The sequence below is a fragment of the Sebastes umbrosus genome, chromosome 10, assembly GCF_015220745.1.
Source record: "Sebastes umbrosus isolate fSebUmb1 chromosome 10, fSebUmb1.pri, whole genome shotgun sequence".
Classification (NCBI taxonomy): Eukaryota; Metazoa; Chordata; class Actinopteri; order Perciformes; family Sebastidae; genus Sebastes; species Sebastes umbrosus.
In genome coordinates this window covers 258,691-273,753 of record NC_051278.1, presented here as the reverse complement: position 1 = coordinate 273,753, position 15,063 = coordinate 258,691, and the positions used below count along the sequence as shown (strand labels likewise).

General features: G+C 45.6%; 1 protein-coding gene and 1 long non-coding RNA gene across 5 annotated transcripts in view; one reads left to right on the top strand and one right to left on the bottom strand.

Annotated features, from left to right (window-relative positions):
* anapc1 (anaphase promoting complex subunit 1) overlaps positions 1 to 9,708 on the top strand; it is a 74,067-nt gene extending 64,359 nt beyond the window's left edge. For 2 of the 4 annotated variants that reach the window (XM_037781905.1, XM_037781903.1), the window contains exons 46-53: positions 188 to 265; positions 973 to 1,040; positions 1,817 to 1,955; positions 3,110 to 3,196; positions 5,742 to 5,837; positions 5,944 to 6,133; positions 8,329 to 8,484; positions 9,129 to 9,708. In XM_037781905.1, coding sequence (XP_037637833.1) covers positions 188 to 265; positions 973 to 1,040; positions 1,817 to 1,955; positions 3,110 to 3,196; positions 5,742 to 5,837; positions 5,944 to 6,133; positions 8,329 to 8,484; positions 9,129 to 9,274 — 960 coding nt within the window. In that variant the 3' untranslated portion in view covers positions 9,275 to 9,708. The remainder of the gene's footprint in view (positions 1 to 187; positions 266 to 972; positions 1,041 to 1,816; positions 1,956 to 3,109; positions 3,197 to 5,741; positions 5,838 to 5,943; positions 6,134 to 8,328; positions 8,485 to 9,128) is intronic. The other 2 variants (XM_037781907.1, XM_037781906.1) reach the window with 2 other exon arrangements.
* A 2,071-nt stretch (positions 9,709 to 11,779) lies between these two features.
* LOC119495453 lies at positions 11,780 to 12,261 on the bottom strand. Its single transcript, XR_005208491.1, has 2 exons — positions 12,127 to 12,261; positions 11,780 to 12,022 (listed from the first exon to the last, which is right to left on the bottom strand). It is a non-coding gene; the product is annotated as an uncharacterized LOC119495453 (long non-coding RNA).
* Between the last annotated feature and the right edge of the window lie 2,802 nt (positions 12,262 to 15,063).

Sequence of the window (15,063 nt, the reverse complement as noted above, 5' to 3'; positions counted from 1 at the left end):
TCTTCACCACGTCTAGATGACCTAATGCATTGAGTTGCTGCCATGTGATTGGCTGATTAGCTGTTTGTGTTAACAAGCAATTGAACAGGTGTGCCTAATAAAGTGGCTGGTGAGTGTATATCTGTGAGAGTGTGAAACTCTTTGTTCTTGTTTCTGTTGTAGTGACGCCGTTATTCTGTTGTTTCAGGAGACCAAGTGGTACAATGAGACCACGGTGGAACTGATGGCTCCCACCATGCTTCCTGAGCTGCACCTTCTCAAACGGGTAACGCCTGACGATACTTACAGGAGTCCAGTGGAGACTACATGTAGACTGTTCAGTGTAGCTCCCTCTCTGCTGACGACTAGCTCAGTGATGTGGACAATATCATCCTTATGCCACCTAGATGATGTAAGATGTGTGATGTACAGCGCGCCGGTCATTGTTGTGAAATAACCTTCGACAGGGTGAAGGCGTCAAGGAGTTCATGTCACAACAACGACCCGCTAGCTGGACGTCATCGCCTGCTCCTCATCTGCATAAAGTTGAGGTCCAGGCTACTTTAATCAAATCACAGACGTCTGACGCGACTCGCTGCCTCTCCAAACCCCCGAGAATCTTTTAAACTAACCGTTGTGGATCCAAAATAAAGACAGATCTAGCAACTGCATGGATTATTCCTCACCTCAGATGTCTTCAGAAACACATCTGGGTTAACTATCGTCCTGACATATATGAAGGAAGCTTCCAAACGAGTCGCCGTGTTGGTTTGAAAGCTGGGAGCAGCAGCCCACGGAGGGAAAGCGTTCGTCCAATCAGGTGTCTGGTGTCTAGTGCCAGCTCATCAAGCGTCCAATGCTGGGAGGCCAGGCAATCCCTTGTGATAGAAGAGTCCCCGGTGGACACGTAGCATGATAGATGTGTATAAATCAAACACACCCTGATATCTTCATCCTTCTATTTTCTAACGAGTGCTTATTTATTGATTCCAGGTGAAGGTGAAGGGGCCGCGGTACTGGGAACTCTCCGTAGACCTCAGCAAAGAAACACAGCATCTAAAGTAAGTATCGAGGTTCGGCTGATACCGAGTACCGGTCCGAGTACCGGTCCGAGTACCGGTCCGATCCCCCACACATCACCCTAGCCTGCGCGTCTTTTAGCCTACATGAGGTGTAGTTTTGGGACGGCTGTTTCAGAGATGTATTTGTGACCTGGCCGACTGTACCTCGGCTCCAAATGCTCCACGCTTTCATCCACCGTCAGGACTCGGTTGTTCTGAACAATGAATTCCACATTTTGTTGGTTATCTTCGTGGCGTTTGGGCGATCTGAGGCCCTGTTCAGACCTGGTATTAACATCCTCAGTGATCCCATCACACGTGGACAGCTTTAAGTACGTCTGTTCACACCTGGCATTAGAATTAACACCTGTGATCTGATCTCACCTCCCCCCCGCTCTATATGCAGATAAACCTGTAGTAAACACACGGCTGATACAGCAGACGCTGGGACGTAATACTACATGAACGTCAGTATTAATATGGTACATATTCATGAATTCTGGTACGTTGTATTAACATCATAATAAAAGGTTATTGTCCGGCTCTTAGGTCTGCAGCCCTGCAGATAGAAACCAAACAGAGACGCTGTCACGAGGGAAATTAAAACTTGTTTCATGACTCAAATGAAAGCAGTAAATGCACAATGTGTGAACATGATTAGAGACCTCCTTTTGTCCTTCTATGCTCCAGATTGATTGTTGGAATCCACTGATCTCTCATCTCAGTCATTGACCCATCGGTTGACAGATGTAATGGACATTCTCTCTGTCTCTCAGGTCCATCCTGTCCAGAGACGGGGTGTTGTATGTGAAACTACGGGCCGGCCAGCTGCCCTACAAAGACGACCCTCAGGGCTGGAAGAGCCTGCTGGCCTCCACCGTCAACCACCGCAGCTCTGGAGTCAGAGCCTTCAAGGTAGACACACACCGGCTTCCATTGTTAGAGCTTCATTTAGCTTCTGTACAACTCAGTGATCTGCTGGGAATATATCATTTATATAGACGTATAGTAACACGTATAGTGGTTTAGTTGAGTTAGTTTGTCTTTAACCCTTTGACCTCTGCAATAGAAACGGTCTGCCGGTGCCTACATTGGAATTTCTGCTTTTTGTGATGTCATTTCTTGGAGTAATTTCAAATACTTCATAGCCGTAAAATATGTCCAAGCTAAGCTGAAAGGCTGTGTAAGCCAATAAACCATAATGATTGATCAAAGTATTGGAATTCTCATAAATAATAAATAAAAAACTAAAATCAGACAAGTGTGTTCATCAAATTCAGATTTTTCCAAAACAATTCTGAATGTAAAATCATGAACAAAATATTTCTCAACACCTCTAACATTATCTGAACTATAAGTAAATATAGTTCATTTAGTTTAGAGCACATTGCAAAGGCGCTGATAGTTTGGTGACGTTTTGCAGTGCATGTAACATACTGTAACGTAATGACATCATCATGAGCGAACAACATGAGGACATGAAAGACAGAAGCCGTAGCTTTCTGAAAACACAATGAATGCTCTAGCTATTATTATTATTATTGATCATAGATTAATTTAAAGTGGATTATGCCAACAGCTCCGTTGTTAAAGGGTTAATAACATTTCCTTTAGTAGCTGTGTTTGAAGGATAAAGTGTGCACCGATAAGTGTGTATGAATAGAGGTGTGGAGCTCAATGGACGTCGTCCCTCGTGGCCGGTTGAGTCCAGTGTTGTTGGCAGGTCGTCACTACAGGCTGACAGACTATTACTGGTTTCCTGATGGCCTCCCTGTTCAATAGTGTACTCCGTCAATACACCTGCAGGTCCACAGGGGAACAACACAAAACACACATCATGTATTCTCTCCTTTCTCTCCTTTCTCTCCTTTCTCTTCTTCTTTTCATGCATTCATGTTTCCTTCCTTTCTCACTTATCTTAACCACATCTCCTCGTTCCCTTTCCTTCCGTACTTCACTCTCACTCTTTCATCACTGTCTTTTCTATCCTTCCTTGTTTCTCTATACTTCCTTTTACATGTCGGTTGGTGACGTAAACAGTTGTACAATTTCCTCCTGTGTCTCTGCAGCCTGAAGCCATCTCCACGTTCACCTCGGAGCCGGCCCTCGTCTCCTTCGCCGAGTTCTTCTGTAAAACATCTGATGAGATCAAACACGTGAGTGGAACAACCAGAACTAGATGAAGGTCTGAACTCTGAAGCAACTTTTGCTTCTTAACTGCAGTCTGTTGACAGTTTAACCATCTAAAACGATCTATTATACCATTATACATATATATACATGTTCCATTTTGAACCCTAAAATCAACAACATCAACCCTGAATGTAACAGAGCTCAGTAAACACACTGTTCATAAATCCATCCCTCAGTTTATTGTGTCAAACATCCGGAGTTCTTTGGCCGTTTTCACAGCTGCTTAGTTCAGGCCGCTTGAATGGAACCGGACCGAAACAATGCCAACACATTGAAAGAGTAGATCAGTTGACCAGACTCTCTGTCTGTGTTTTCTATTGATCCGTAACAGATTGTTTGAAATGAACCGACCCTTTAAACGTGTGTGTGGATTAGCTAACAAGTTCCCAAGCTTCCACGATGTGTGAGGTCTCGATAGAGATCTTGATAGAGATCTTGTGAGAGAGACGTTCAACCGTGACTCCCAACAAGAGTTAATGGAGAAAACATCTCTGATGTGCAGTTAACTTAAATCTGTGATTAAAGCTGAGAGAGAAAACGGGTTTCCAGGTCCTCTAGATGAAGTGTAGTGAGAGCAGACACTTCAGGTTCCTCTTCTCTGTTTCTCTCAGCTTTAAACACGAGGTAGCTTTATAAGTACATCCCATCCCGTACACCGGGTGATTTAAAGAGGTCAAATAGATTGTATAGATTCAACCTGCTTATTAATCACTTGACTCCTCTGTTCTGAGGAAAGAGGCTGCTGAGGGTTCATTTAATTAGTTGGATTGCACAGAGGTCGCCTGTTTCAGCTTGAACTGTCAAACGGAGGAAAATGAGTCTGTTTGTGGCGTAACGTTCTGTAATTGAATTTAATTACACCTCATAATATAAACCCTTCAGTATCATTCACTAAATCTACAAAGTCATTTGAAAGTCGTTCATTTTGTGGAGGAACTCTGTTAAAAAGCACAAATTTAAATGAACCTGCTTGATTAAAAAGTAGTGTTTAAACACACAGTATGTAATGTTCCGCCTCTGGGAGTCTCTCAGTCAATACAATAACTGAAGACGGAGTCTGGTGACGTGGTGAAGCAGCGTGGGATCATGGGAGTTGTTGTCTTCATGTCAGTCAGCTTCTTTAAGTTGGTTAAGATTCCTTCAGTGTTCATCGTTCAGGAGGTTTTTATCATCAGCAGAGGTCTCCTCCCCGCTGATTCAAACCGGTCAAAACACTGAACGAAGCAGTTCCACGTTAATAATCAGAGTTTCTCTGACGCTGTTCAGATACAGGAGGTCCCGGACGGGCTGCGAGCCGAGCTGCCGCTAATGTTCTCTGAAAACGATGTTCTAAAACGTGTTTTTTAAAAACTTTGCTTAAAACGGGATAAAAAGGGATAACATTTCTGACAGCTTCAGGCAGAAAAGCACAACGATGTGGGATACACTAAGAGAATATGACACCATTGACAGGCGACCAAATGAAACTCTTCCTTACAAAAATGTCCGAAACAAAAGATCTGAAAAAAAGATCTGAAAAATGTCAGAAAGAAAAAGTCTGAAAAATGTCGGACAAAAAAGTCCGAATCAAAAGATCTGGAAAATATCAGACAAAAAAGTCTGAAAAAAAAAATCTAAAAAATGCCCGAAAAGAAATTCTGAAAAATGTCAGAAAGAAAAAGATTTTAAAAAAATTCCGAAAAATGTCAGAAACAAAAGTCTGAAAAAAAAGATCTGAAAAATGTCGGACAAAAAAGTTGGAAAGATTTGGGATAATTTAAGTCGACATAGAGAACATTGTTTTCATACATTTTAATGGTGGAAATGTTTCATATTAGACTTTTATTAACGCTAAGAACTTCATGAAATAGGAGCTCTCGCACACAAATGAGGAAAACATTTAAATCATTTTAGATTTAAACTTTGCATGCAAACTCCTCGTCTGGTCTGCGTGGAAGTAGCATGATATGTGCTCCGTCGGAGAGAGGTGACAGATTTCACCATCATCCATGTCGGAATGCGTGACTAAGATTAACACCGTAAAGAATTTAAACCATAACACCAAAACAAGCTGCAGAGAAAAAGAGCCTAGTTGTTGAATAAATCACTAAAATAACTAAAAGGTGTAGGTACTAAACAACCCTGATGAGCTTCATGGACCCGTCTACATGTTGTAGCTACTAAACAACCCTGATGAGCTTCATGGACCCGTCTACATGTTGTAGGTACTAAACAACCCTGATGAGCTTCATGGACCCGTCTACATGTTGTAGCTACTAAACAACCCTGATGAGCTTCATGGACCCGTCTACATGTTGTAGCTACTAAACAACCCTGATGAGCTTCATGGACCCGTCTACATGTTGTAGCTACTAAACAACCCTGATGAGCTTCATGGACCCGTCTACATGTTGTAGCTACTAAACAACCCTGATGAGCTTCATGGACCCGTCTACATGTTGTAATTGTAATGAGCACCAACCTCCCTCACTCACTCAGTCGGTCTGTGTGTGTGTGTTGTGTTTGCAGAGAGACGACACTCTGGAGTTGTTCTCGGCGATGCTCTATGAATGTGTAACGCAGGAATGTCCAGAGATGCTGCCCACGTATATCGCTATAGAGCAGGTAACACACACAAACACATGTTCATACTTCAAAGAAACTAAATCAATCTTACAACCTCTCTGCTTTAGGGAGAACTAAACGTGTGTTCTCCTCCGGTGTGTCTCAGGCGGTGGGCGCTCTGCGTCGGGGCGACCTGCTGCAGACCTTCCCTCTGTGGCAGATGCGTCTGGTGGTGGAGCTGTGGGACAGCAGGGTGCTGAGGGGACCCGCTAACCGCCACGACGCTCTGCTCACCTCCGAGTTCCTCCCCGTCATGAAGAACATGGTGGACGTAGCGCTGGACAGCTGGCTCAGAGGTGAGGAGGGATGGATGGATGGATGGATGGATGGATGGATGGATGGAGACAACATGCTAAAAAAAAGGCTCAGTAATGTGTTTTTCTTCATCACTGGTAATCTCTGGTCAGACGAAGGGGGGGGGGTGGCGTCGGGTAGAGCGTCGGGTAGAGCGTCGGGTAGAGCGTCGGGTAGAGCGTGCAGGAGGCAGGACATAAAACACAAAGCAGCGTGGTGATGTAGCCGGCTCGTAATCTGCTCATAAACTAATGTGTCTCTTGCCGTTCCTTGAAATTGAGGATTTGGGCGTTGGCCCTTCCCCACAGAAGTCCCTACATCTCGTCGTCTCTCGGGTTGGACATTTTCATGGCGTCCTTGTGTGAATGACCTCTCCTCCTCCTCTTCAACCTCACATGGTTGTTTTTTGTTCCGGTTGTGCGCCAGTTGCACGATAGAAATGATGGAGCCGCGGTATCGAGGTCACCTGCCTGAACCAATCGCGAGCCAAGCACGCGATTGGTCAGCGAGAGAGACTGACAACTACCAGTCACGATGTTTCACCCTCTTTTATAACATCAAATAATGAATTAAAGTTAAACTTATTTGAAAAAATGAACAATTGAAGAACCTAAAATGACAGAAACCATATTTAGGAAAAATGTATTTGCCGTGTAGTTTGTCTTTATGAGCTTTACTGCAGCCGGCCACCAGGGGGCCATCCAGATGTTTTGTCTTTATGAGCTCTACTGCAGCCGGCCACCAGGGGGCCAACCAGATGTTTTGTCTTTATGAGCTCTACTGCAGCCGGCCACCAGGGGGCCATCCAGATGTTTTGTCTTTATGAGCTTTACTGCAGCCGGCCACCAGGGGGCCATCCAGATGTTTTGTCTTTATGAGCTCTACTGCAGCCGGCCACCAGGGGGCCATCCAGATGTTTTGTCTTTATGAGCTCTACTGCAGTCGGCCACCAGGGGGCCATCCAGATGTTTTGTCTTTATGAGCTCTACTGCAGCCGGACACCAGGGGGCCATCCAGATGTTCTGTCTTTATGAGCTTTACTGCAGCCCGCCACCAGGGGGCCATCCAGATGTTTTGTCTTTATGAGCTCTACTGAAGCCGGCCACCAGGGGGCCATCCAGATGTTCTGTCTTTATGAGCTCTACTGCAGCCGGCCACCAGGGGGCCATCCAGATGTTCTGTCTTTAAGAGCTCTACTGCAGCCGGCCACCATGGGGCCATCCAGATGTTCTGTCTTTATGAGCTCTACTGCAGCCGGCCACCAGGGGGCCATCCAGATGTTCTGGCTTTACTGCAGCCGGCCACCAGGGGGCCATCCAGATGTTCTGGCTTTATGAGCTTTACTGCAGCCGGCCACCAGGGGGCCATCCAGATGTTCTGGCTTTATGAGCTTTACTGCAGCCGGCCACGTCGTCCATCTTTATATACGGTCTGTGGTGTAAAATCTGTTTAATGATTCAGACATTCATGTTCTCTCATCCAGCTCCTCCGGGTGATGTGTACATGAGTTCAGGGTTACAGCATCATGCGTGAAAAGAGCTCCAGGTTCAGTAATAAAACGAGGCGGAGGCTCGTATCTCAAAGAGAATGAAAGAATGTAAACAGTTCAATGTGTTGGATGTGGAGCAGCAGGAGGTTTCTCAGGCTGGATCTGTTTCAGCTGGTTTCATGCATCAGGGCGACAACACAGTAACTGTGTACACACACAACAAACACACATTCCTTCACCTACCTGCACACACACACACACACACACACACACACACACACACACACACACACACACACCTGCAGTAATAAAGACAGTGAGAGGCGTGGGAAACGGGAGGAGTTGTTGGACCAGACTGGGATTATGTCATCAGTTCTAACAGACACTTTCATATTTCATGAAGCCTCTCAGAGGAAACCAACACTGACTACAGGAATGTTTCTGTTCTCTGGAACTCACCCAGGAAATATAACATATATCTATAGATCTATATATATATCTATAGATCTATAGATCTATAGATCTATAGATCAGATAGTTGTTTCTATCTCCTCTCCTCTCCGTGCCGTTTGTCTTCCTCAGAGTCTTTCTCTGGGTGAAACACTGAGGGATCTCTCACACCTGTATTGGGTTCATCTGGTGCTGACCAGCAGAACCTGACAGAACAAATGAAGAATCAAACAACTTGTTGTGTGTTTTGTCTCCTAGACAACAGCTCAGTGTTGAGGTCCTACATGAGGGGCGAGGCCCTCCCTAAGGACGCCCAGTCCACGGTGCTGGCCTGCTTCCTGGTGTACCGCTCCATCCCGTGTCTCAGGAACACTCACACACAGCTGGAGAGTAAGATCAACACCACACCAACATGTACGGTAACAATGAGGCTTCTAACCGGCTCAAACATCAGTTTAGACAGAGAACCACGACACTGACGCATCACTAAGAGGAGAGATGACGTCATCGACAGGCGACCAAATGAAACACACCGTTACCCTTCTTTAAAATGACAGATCTCTCAGGTTTGAGAGTTGTTGGGAACATTTGGGATTATGTCAGTTCACATCTCAACACAGTATATAACAGATGTAGTGGTTTCACATATTAGACCTTTAACCTGTGACTGATGGAGGGACACTGGACTCTAAAGTAGTTCAGAGTGGCTTCACCTCCAGCAGCTACAACAGTTACATGCTGTGACACGTCAAACATTGTTGTATTAACAATCTAATAATATGATACTGTAATAATGTATATGTGTTTCAGGGACATCTTACTGTAACAACAGGTCCTTTATGTTGGATTCTTTAAATACATTTTACTGATAAAACTCTTCTACATTAGTTGTGTTGTACTTTAACTTCAGTAAAGGATTAGAGTACTCCTTCCACCGCTGGACTTCCTGACTCCCCTCCATCATCCTGTTCTCACTGAACAGCAGAACATGTCTGTTCAGTAAGTGACCTTGACCTTGAAGCTGAATCTGTCGTGTCTCTCGTCTCTCCGTCCTTCAGGCTGCAGCTCTCTCGGGGATCTGTTGTCTCGTAGCAGCCAGCTGAGGATCCCTCTCCGAGACCTGCTGAGGCTGGTCCCCCTCCTGCTGGGCTCCGGGTCCGGAGCCCCGACGCTGCTGGGCTGCTTCCCTCTGCCGGCCTTCTGATCCTGATGTTACCAGTAGAACCAGCCAGAGATGTAGAGCACAGCCTTCCCACAGCGAGCTCAGCTAGGACAGATCTGTACCTGTAACACCTGCTGCTGCTGTGGACAACATGAGACACAACATGAGACCAGGACGTCCTCTGAGAACAACGGTGTTTCTCTAATAACTAATATTAGACTTTTGTAATATAATATTTCTATGTAGGTTGTTTTTTTACAGCATGAGGAAGCTTTAATCTGCAGTAATGATGCAGGACAACACAGCCAGCATGGAGACTCTTTAACAGGACTTTTCTTCACCAAACAAACCAACGAGGACAGAGACGATCGGCTGTAGTCGTTCAGCGAGTCCACGCTGCCTGCTGAGTCCAGGCTGCCTGCTGAGTCCAGGCCTCTCTGTTGTGAGGACAATAAAAGAGAAAAGTACCTTCACACCTCCTGAATACTGTGTTTCATTGTGTTCTGCTGTTGTAACTCAGTCTGTCCTCCACTGTGAGGAAGTCTGTGTGTTTCCTGGATGTTATTTGAATGTTCCTGACCGACATCAGCTGAGCTCTCACTGGAGTGAAACGACACTCTCCTCTTTAGTGTATCTGTGTTCTGTCATTAGCTGGAGCTGCTCAGGCTTCTCACAGCGTCGTGTGTCTTTAACACAGATGTTGTCAGGATGAAGCTCCTCTGAAGTCCAAGTGGAGGATCAAAACGGGCTTTCCTCTGCAGCTGAATGTCAGCGTCACGTTCAGCCAACAACTCTGAAACCCTAGACGCTGGGACTTTCCTACCGGTGCCTGAACGCAGCATTAATACCTTTATAAACACGTTTATGGAGGTACATTATGAGGGTTAGGGTCTCACAGTGTCACTCTCTAAAGACGCATTTCTACCTTTTAAAGGTCTGTGATTGTGATGTTCTGGAAACAAGAATAGAGAGCTGGTATGTGGGAGGATGTGTCTCATCATCTCTAACCAACAGCTCCAAGGACATTCCACAGCAAATAGAAAACATCCCAACAAACAACACATCCACACCCTCCTCATAGAGCTATAGCACTCAGAGCTGCTCCTCCTCAAAGCTATAGCACTCAGAGCTGCTCCTCCTCATAGAGCTGCAGCACTCAGAGCAGCTCCTCTTTATAGAGCTGCTCCTCCTCATAGAGCAGCTCCTCCTCATAGAGCTGCAGCACTCAGAGCTGCTCCTCCTTATAGAGCTGCTCCTCCTCATAGAGCAGCTCCTCCTCATAGAGCTATAGCACTCAGAGCAGCTCCTCCTCAAAGAGCTATAGCACTCAGAGCTGCTCCTCCTTATAGAGCTGCTCCTCATAGAGCAGCTTCTCCTCATAGAGCTATAGCACTCAGAGCAGCTCCTCCTCAAAGAGCTATAGCACTCAGAGCTGCTCCTCCTTATAGAGCTGCTCCTCATAGAGCAGCTTCTCCTCATAGAGCTATAGCACTCAGAGCTGCTCCTTCTCATAGAGCTGCTCCTCCTCATAGAGCTGCAGCACTCAGAGCAGCTCCTCCTTATAGAGCTGCTCCTTCTCATAGAGCAGCTCCTCCTCATAGAGCAGCAGCACTCAGAGCTGCTCCTCCTTATAGAGCTGCTCCTCCTCATAGAGCGGCTCCTCCTCATAGAGCTGCAGCACTCAGAGCAGCTCCTCCTCATAGAGCAGCAGCACTCAGAGCTGCTCCTCCTTATAGAGCTGCTCCTCCTCATAGAGCGGCTCCTCCTCATAGAGCTGCAGCACTCAGAGCAGCTCATCACACTGTGTACATGCTAACATGGGAGGTTAGAGGAGTGTTGATTCCCGTCCACACATCCATCATTCACTGCCTACAGATGTTAAAATGAATCCCTGATAGCATGAGCTGAACATTTAGTGAACAGTAGTCCGTGATGAGCTGCATTAAAGGCAGCTTCTGATGATGTCTGTTCTATGTGCTGTACGTCTGCTCTCCCTCATACCGAGGATAACTCCTCTGGTTGGGGCGGACTGAAGCACACATCTGCTGAGCTGCTGTTTGGATGTGGGTGGACCAGGACCAGCTAACTCATTGTGCTTTCTGCTGAACAGAGTATTAAAGAAACCTTCTCTAAAGAAACGTTCTCATGATTTAACTCTTTAAAGGCTCCAGACAGCAGCCAGACCTGAGTCATGTAGTCGCTTTAAAGGCGTGGACTCAGAGTGTTATTCTGGTGTTCTGTCTGTTGTGTGTTTCATCATCTCTCCAGTAGTTTGGGTGGAGATACTCCACCTGAACACCATCACTGTAGTGCTCTCTATTCTGTATTCCCAGTAACTCAGAGGAGCGTTCAGCAGGTAGAGAGCCATACAGTCATACAGGTGTTCCCCCTCAGGAGGGTAAATATTGGACTCCAGATGAATGATAATGAAGCTCCATGTCTGCTGGATGAGGAACTGTTTGCTAACATGTTAAAGTGATCATAGTTCTTACGCTGGCTGGAGGAGGTTTTTACCTTCACCTGATAGAGTTGATGCTCTAAACGGGATATGGAAACGCCTTTACCTTTATTTAAATATAGATATATTTAAAGTTGTCTTCCACTCAGTGATTACAGCCGGTTTCCCAACACAACACAAACACTACTCCCACATTACTCCATTACACAACCTCACATTGTGTTCTGATCCAGAGTCAACGAATCCAACGACAGGAAGGTTCAGCTTCTACAGCAGCAGTTTATTGATTCAGTATTATGTGTATCTATTGGAAGGCAGAGCTGAAGCTGATCCTAACAACATGGAGAGAGAGAGAGAGGTGGTTCCACCTGTTTGTCTGTTTGTTGTTTGAGCATCACTGAGTTCAGGTCTATAGAGATGTTGTTTATTGACTCACTGAGTCAGTAGACGGGACGTTCTCTCCGCTTCCAGCTAAACCAGAGTCTAAAACTACAAAAGCAAACTGGACATGTGTGTCAACATGTTTTCATCCAGCTGGAAGTTGTTTGTTGAAACAGGAAACACCCCCAACCATAAAACCATAAAACCATTATTGATCGTTGAATAATAAAGATATGTGATTCTTTCTGTCTGCGTTCTGCTCAGAGCGTTTTGTTCTCCAGAGCTAACTCAAAGTCTACATGTAGACTACACTAAACAGTCCTAGAGAAGTAAACATCATTCATACGTCATCGTAGCAGCAGGCAGCGGCGCCGGATAACCGACATCTGACCTTATAGTGACACAGAATGAAGAGATTTAATGCCTTTTAAAAGTTTGTTCAACGTTGTTGCAGCTCTAGCAGGTCAGATGGTACAGGAGCTCTAGCAGGTCAGATGGTACAGGAGCTCTAGCAGGTCAGATGGTACAGGAGCTCTAGCAGGTCAGATGGTGCAGGAGCTCTAGCAGGTCAGATGGTATAGACTATGGACAGCAGTAGAGATGAGATGCTGCCCCCCCCCCCAGGTCAGATGGTATGGACTATGGAGATGCTGTCCTGTGTGTTGGGATCATGCAGTCAGACATCACATCCAGCTCGTGGCAGGCCGTCCCACTTCCTGTTGACTCCGGAGTCGACTGGTTCTGTGACATTTCCCTGGAATGTTTTTTCAACACATGTGACTGAAAGTGTTTCCAGGAAACTCCACACACTTTAACAACATGTTCAACACAGAGACGCTGACGGATACAGATTACTGAGTGATACTCTGTGGACACGCAGTCAGCTGGGATTCTACTGCACATGGAGGCATGATGGCGTGGAGAGGAGGAGGTCAACTACAGTCAGCCCGGGATGCCAGAACTTCACAGGGGGGGGGGCAACTTTATATATATATATATATATATATACATATAGAGTTGGATTCGCTGACTCTGGATCAGATTTAAATGGCCAATAGAATGTGAGGTTGTGTAATGAAGTAATGTGGGAGTTGTGTTTGTGTTTGTGTTGGGAAACAGTCTGTAATGACTGTCTGTATTCAGTCTGGGAGAAAAAGAGCTCTAAATCCTCTTTGTGTGGTTTGTTTCCACAATAAGCTGAGTGTGTCGGAGTGAACACAGGGAACACAGGGAACACAGGGAACACAGGGAACACAGGGAACACAGGGAACACAGTGAACACAGTGAACACAGGGAACACAGTGAACACAGGGAAAACAGGGAACACAGTGAACACAGGGAACACAGTGAACACAGGGAACACAGGGAACACAGGGAACACAGGGAACACAGTGAACACAGGGAACACAGTGAACACAGGGAACACAGGGAACACAGGGAACACAGGGAACACAGTGAACACAGGGAACACAGTGAACACAGGGAACACAGGGAACACAGTGAACACAGGGAACACAGTGAACACAGGGAACACAGGGAACACAGGGAACACAGGGAACACGCCCGCCAACACGGCAGCTTCTCTCCCGTCTGAAGTCTCCACGGTGGAGCTCAGAGCTCAGAGGACTGAAGTGCATTTAGTTTGAAGTCTGACATAAACAACTCAACAAAGGACGCAGAGCAGCTTCCTGATGAACCCACAGCCAACTACAGGAGACCACCAACGAGGCCAAACTGAGTGTATTAGAGGAAAATATGAATAATAATAATAATAATAAAGAGGATTTAAAAAACAAGTCTTATTTTGAAGTTAACCTTCTTACTGACTTTGCAGGACGTCATAAACCGAGACGACAGATTCTCAACATTTATTCTCTTTTAAGTTCAACTGGTTAAATTCCTGCGTGAATAATTATTACTAGAGTTTGATTTTGAAATGTGACAACATGAAAGAAGAAATAAAGAGAAATCACTAATGAACCTGCAGTATATCTGGTTTATTTAGGTGTATTATTTGTGGTTTTATGCGGGGGGGGGGTTATGTGATGGAAATGGCTGAAGTGTGAACTAGCTGTTGTCTCCTGTTTTCAGTCTATTTGCTAAACTAAGCGAATCACTTTCTGGCTCTTGCTTCTTATTTTAAAGGAGCAGTGGGTAACATTTTGGGGGATCTATCAGCAGAAATGGAAAATAATATTCATAACTATGTTTTCATTAGTGTTGAATCACCTGAAACTAAGAGTCATTGTGTTGGTTAACTCAGACTGAGTCCTTCACGTCTCCAGAGGGAGCGGGTCCTCTTCACGTAGTCAACGCCGTGATGCTCAAACCAACCTCTGACTCCTCTCTTCACGGAGTCAACGCCGCGATGCTCAAACCAAACTCTGACTCCTCTCTTCACGGAGTCAACGCCGCGATGCTCAAACCAAACTCTGACTCTAGAGAGAACCTTTCATGGTTTTATGTTACCTGAAGGCCACCGTAGTTCTCTGACACGCTGGTGAATGGATGACCTCAGCAGCTCACGTTACCGCAGTCTTGGAAAAGAAAGAGTGAGCGGAGGGGAACTCAGCTGGTTGCAATCTGCAACCACACCACTAGATGTCACCAAATCCTCCACACTGTTCCTTTTTTGCTTTAACGTATGATTATGAAGTAAATGTTGATGCACGATGTACCGGCTGTAGAGTAATGACACCGTCGGCATGTAGATTGGTTCCCTATTAGAGGACTTTCACAACGGCACCGCTGCACCCTGGAACACAATATTTACAACGGCCTGCGCGGCACAAGAACAACTTCTCGCCGTGCCGAGCAAAGCGCAGTGCGATGTGCCCAAAGTTCAACCAGTCTGAACGCTGTGATGTGCGACTGAACCCAGCAGCAACCTGAAGAACCTAAATCCAGTAACTCGCTGGAGAAAAATGGAAAGATGAGAGAAAAAATACATAAATGAGAATAATAAAGTTATGTTTTTAATTCATGTTAATCA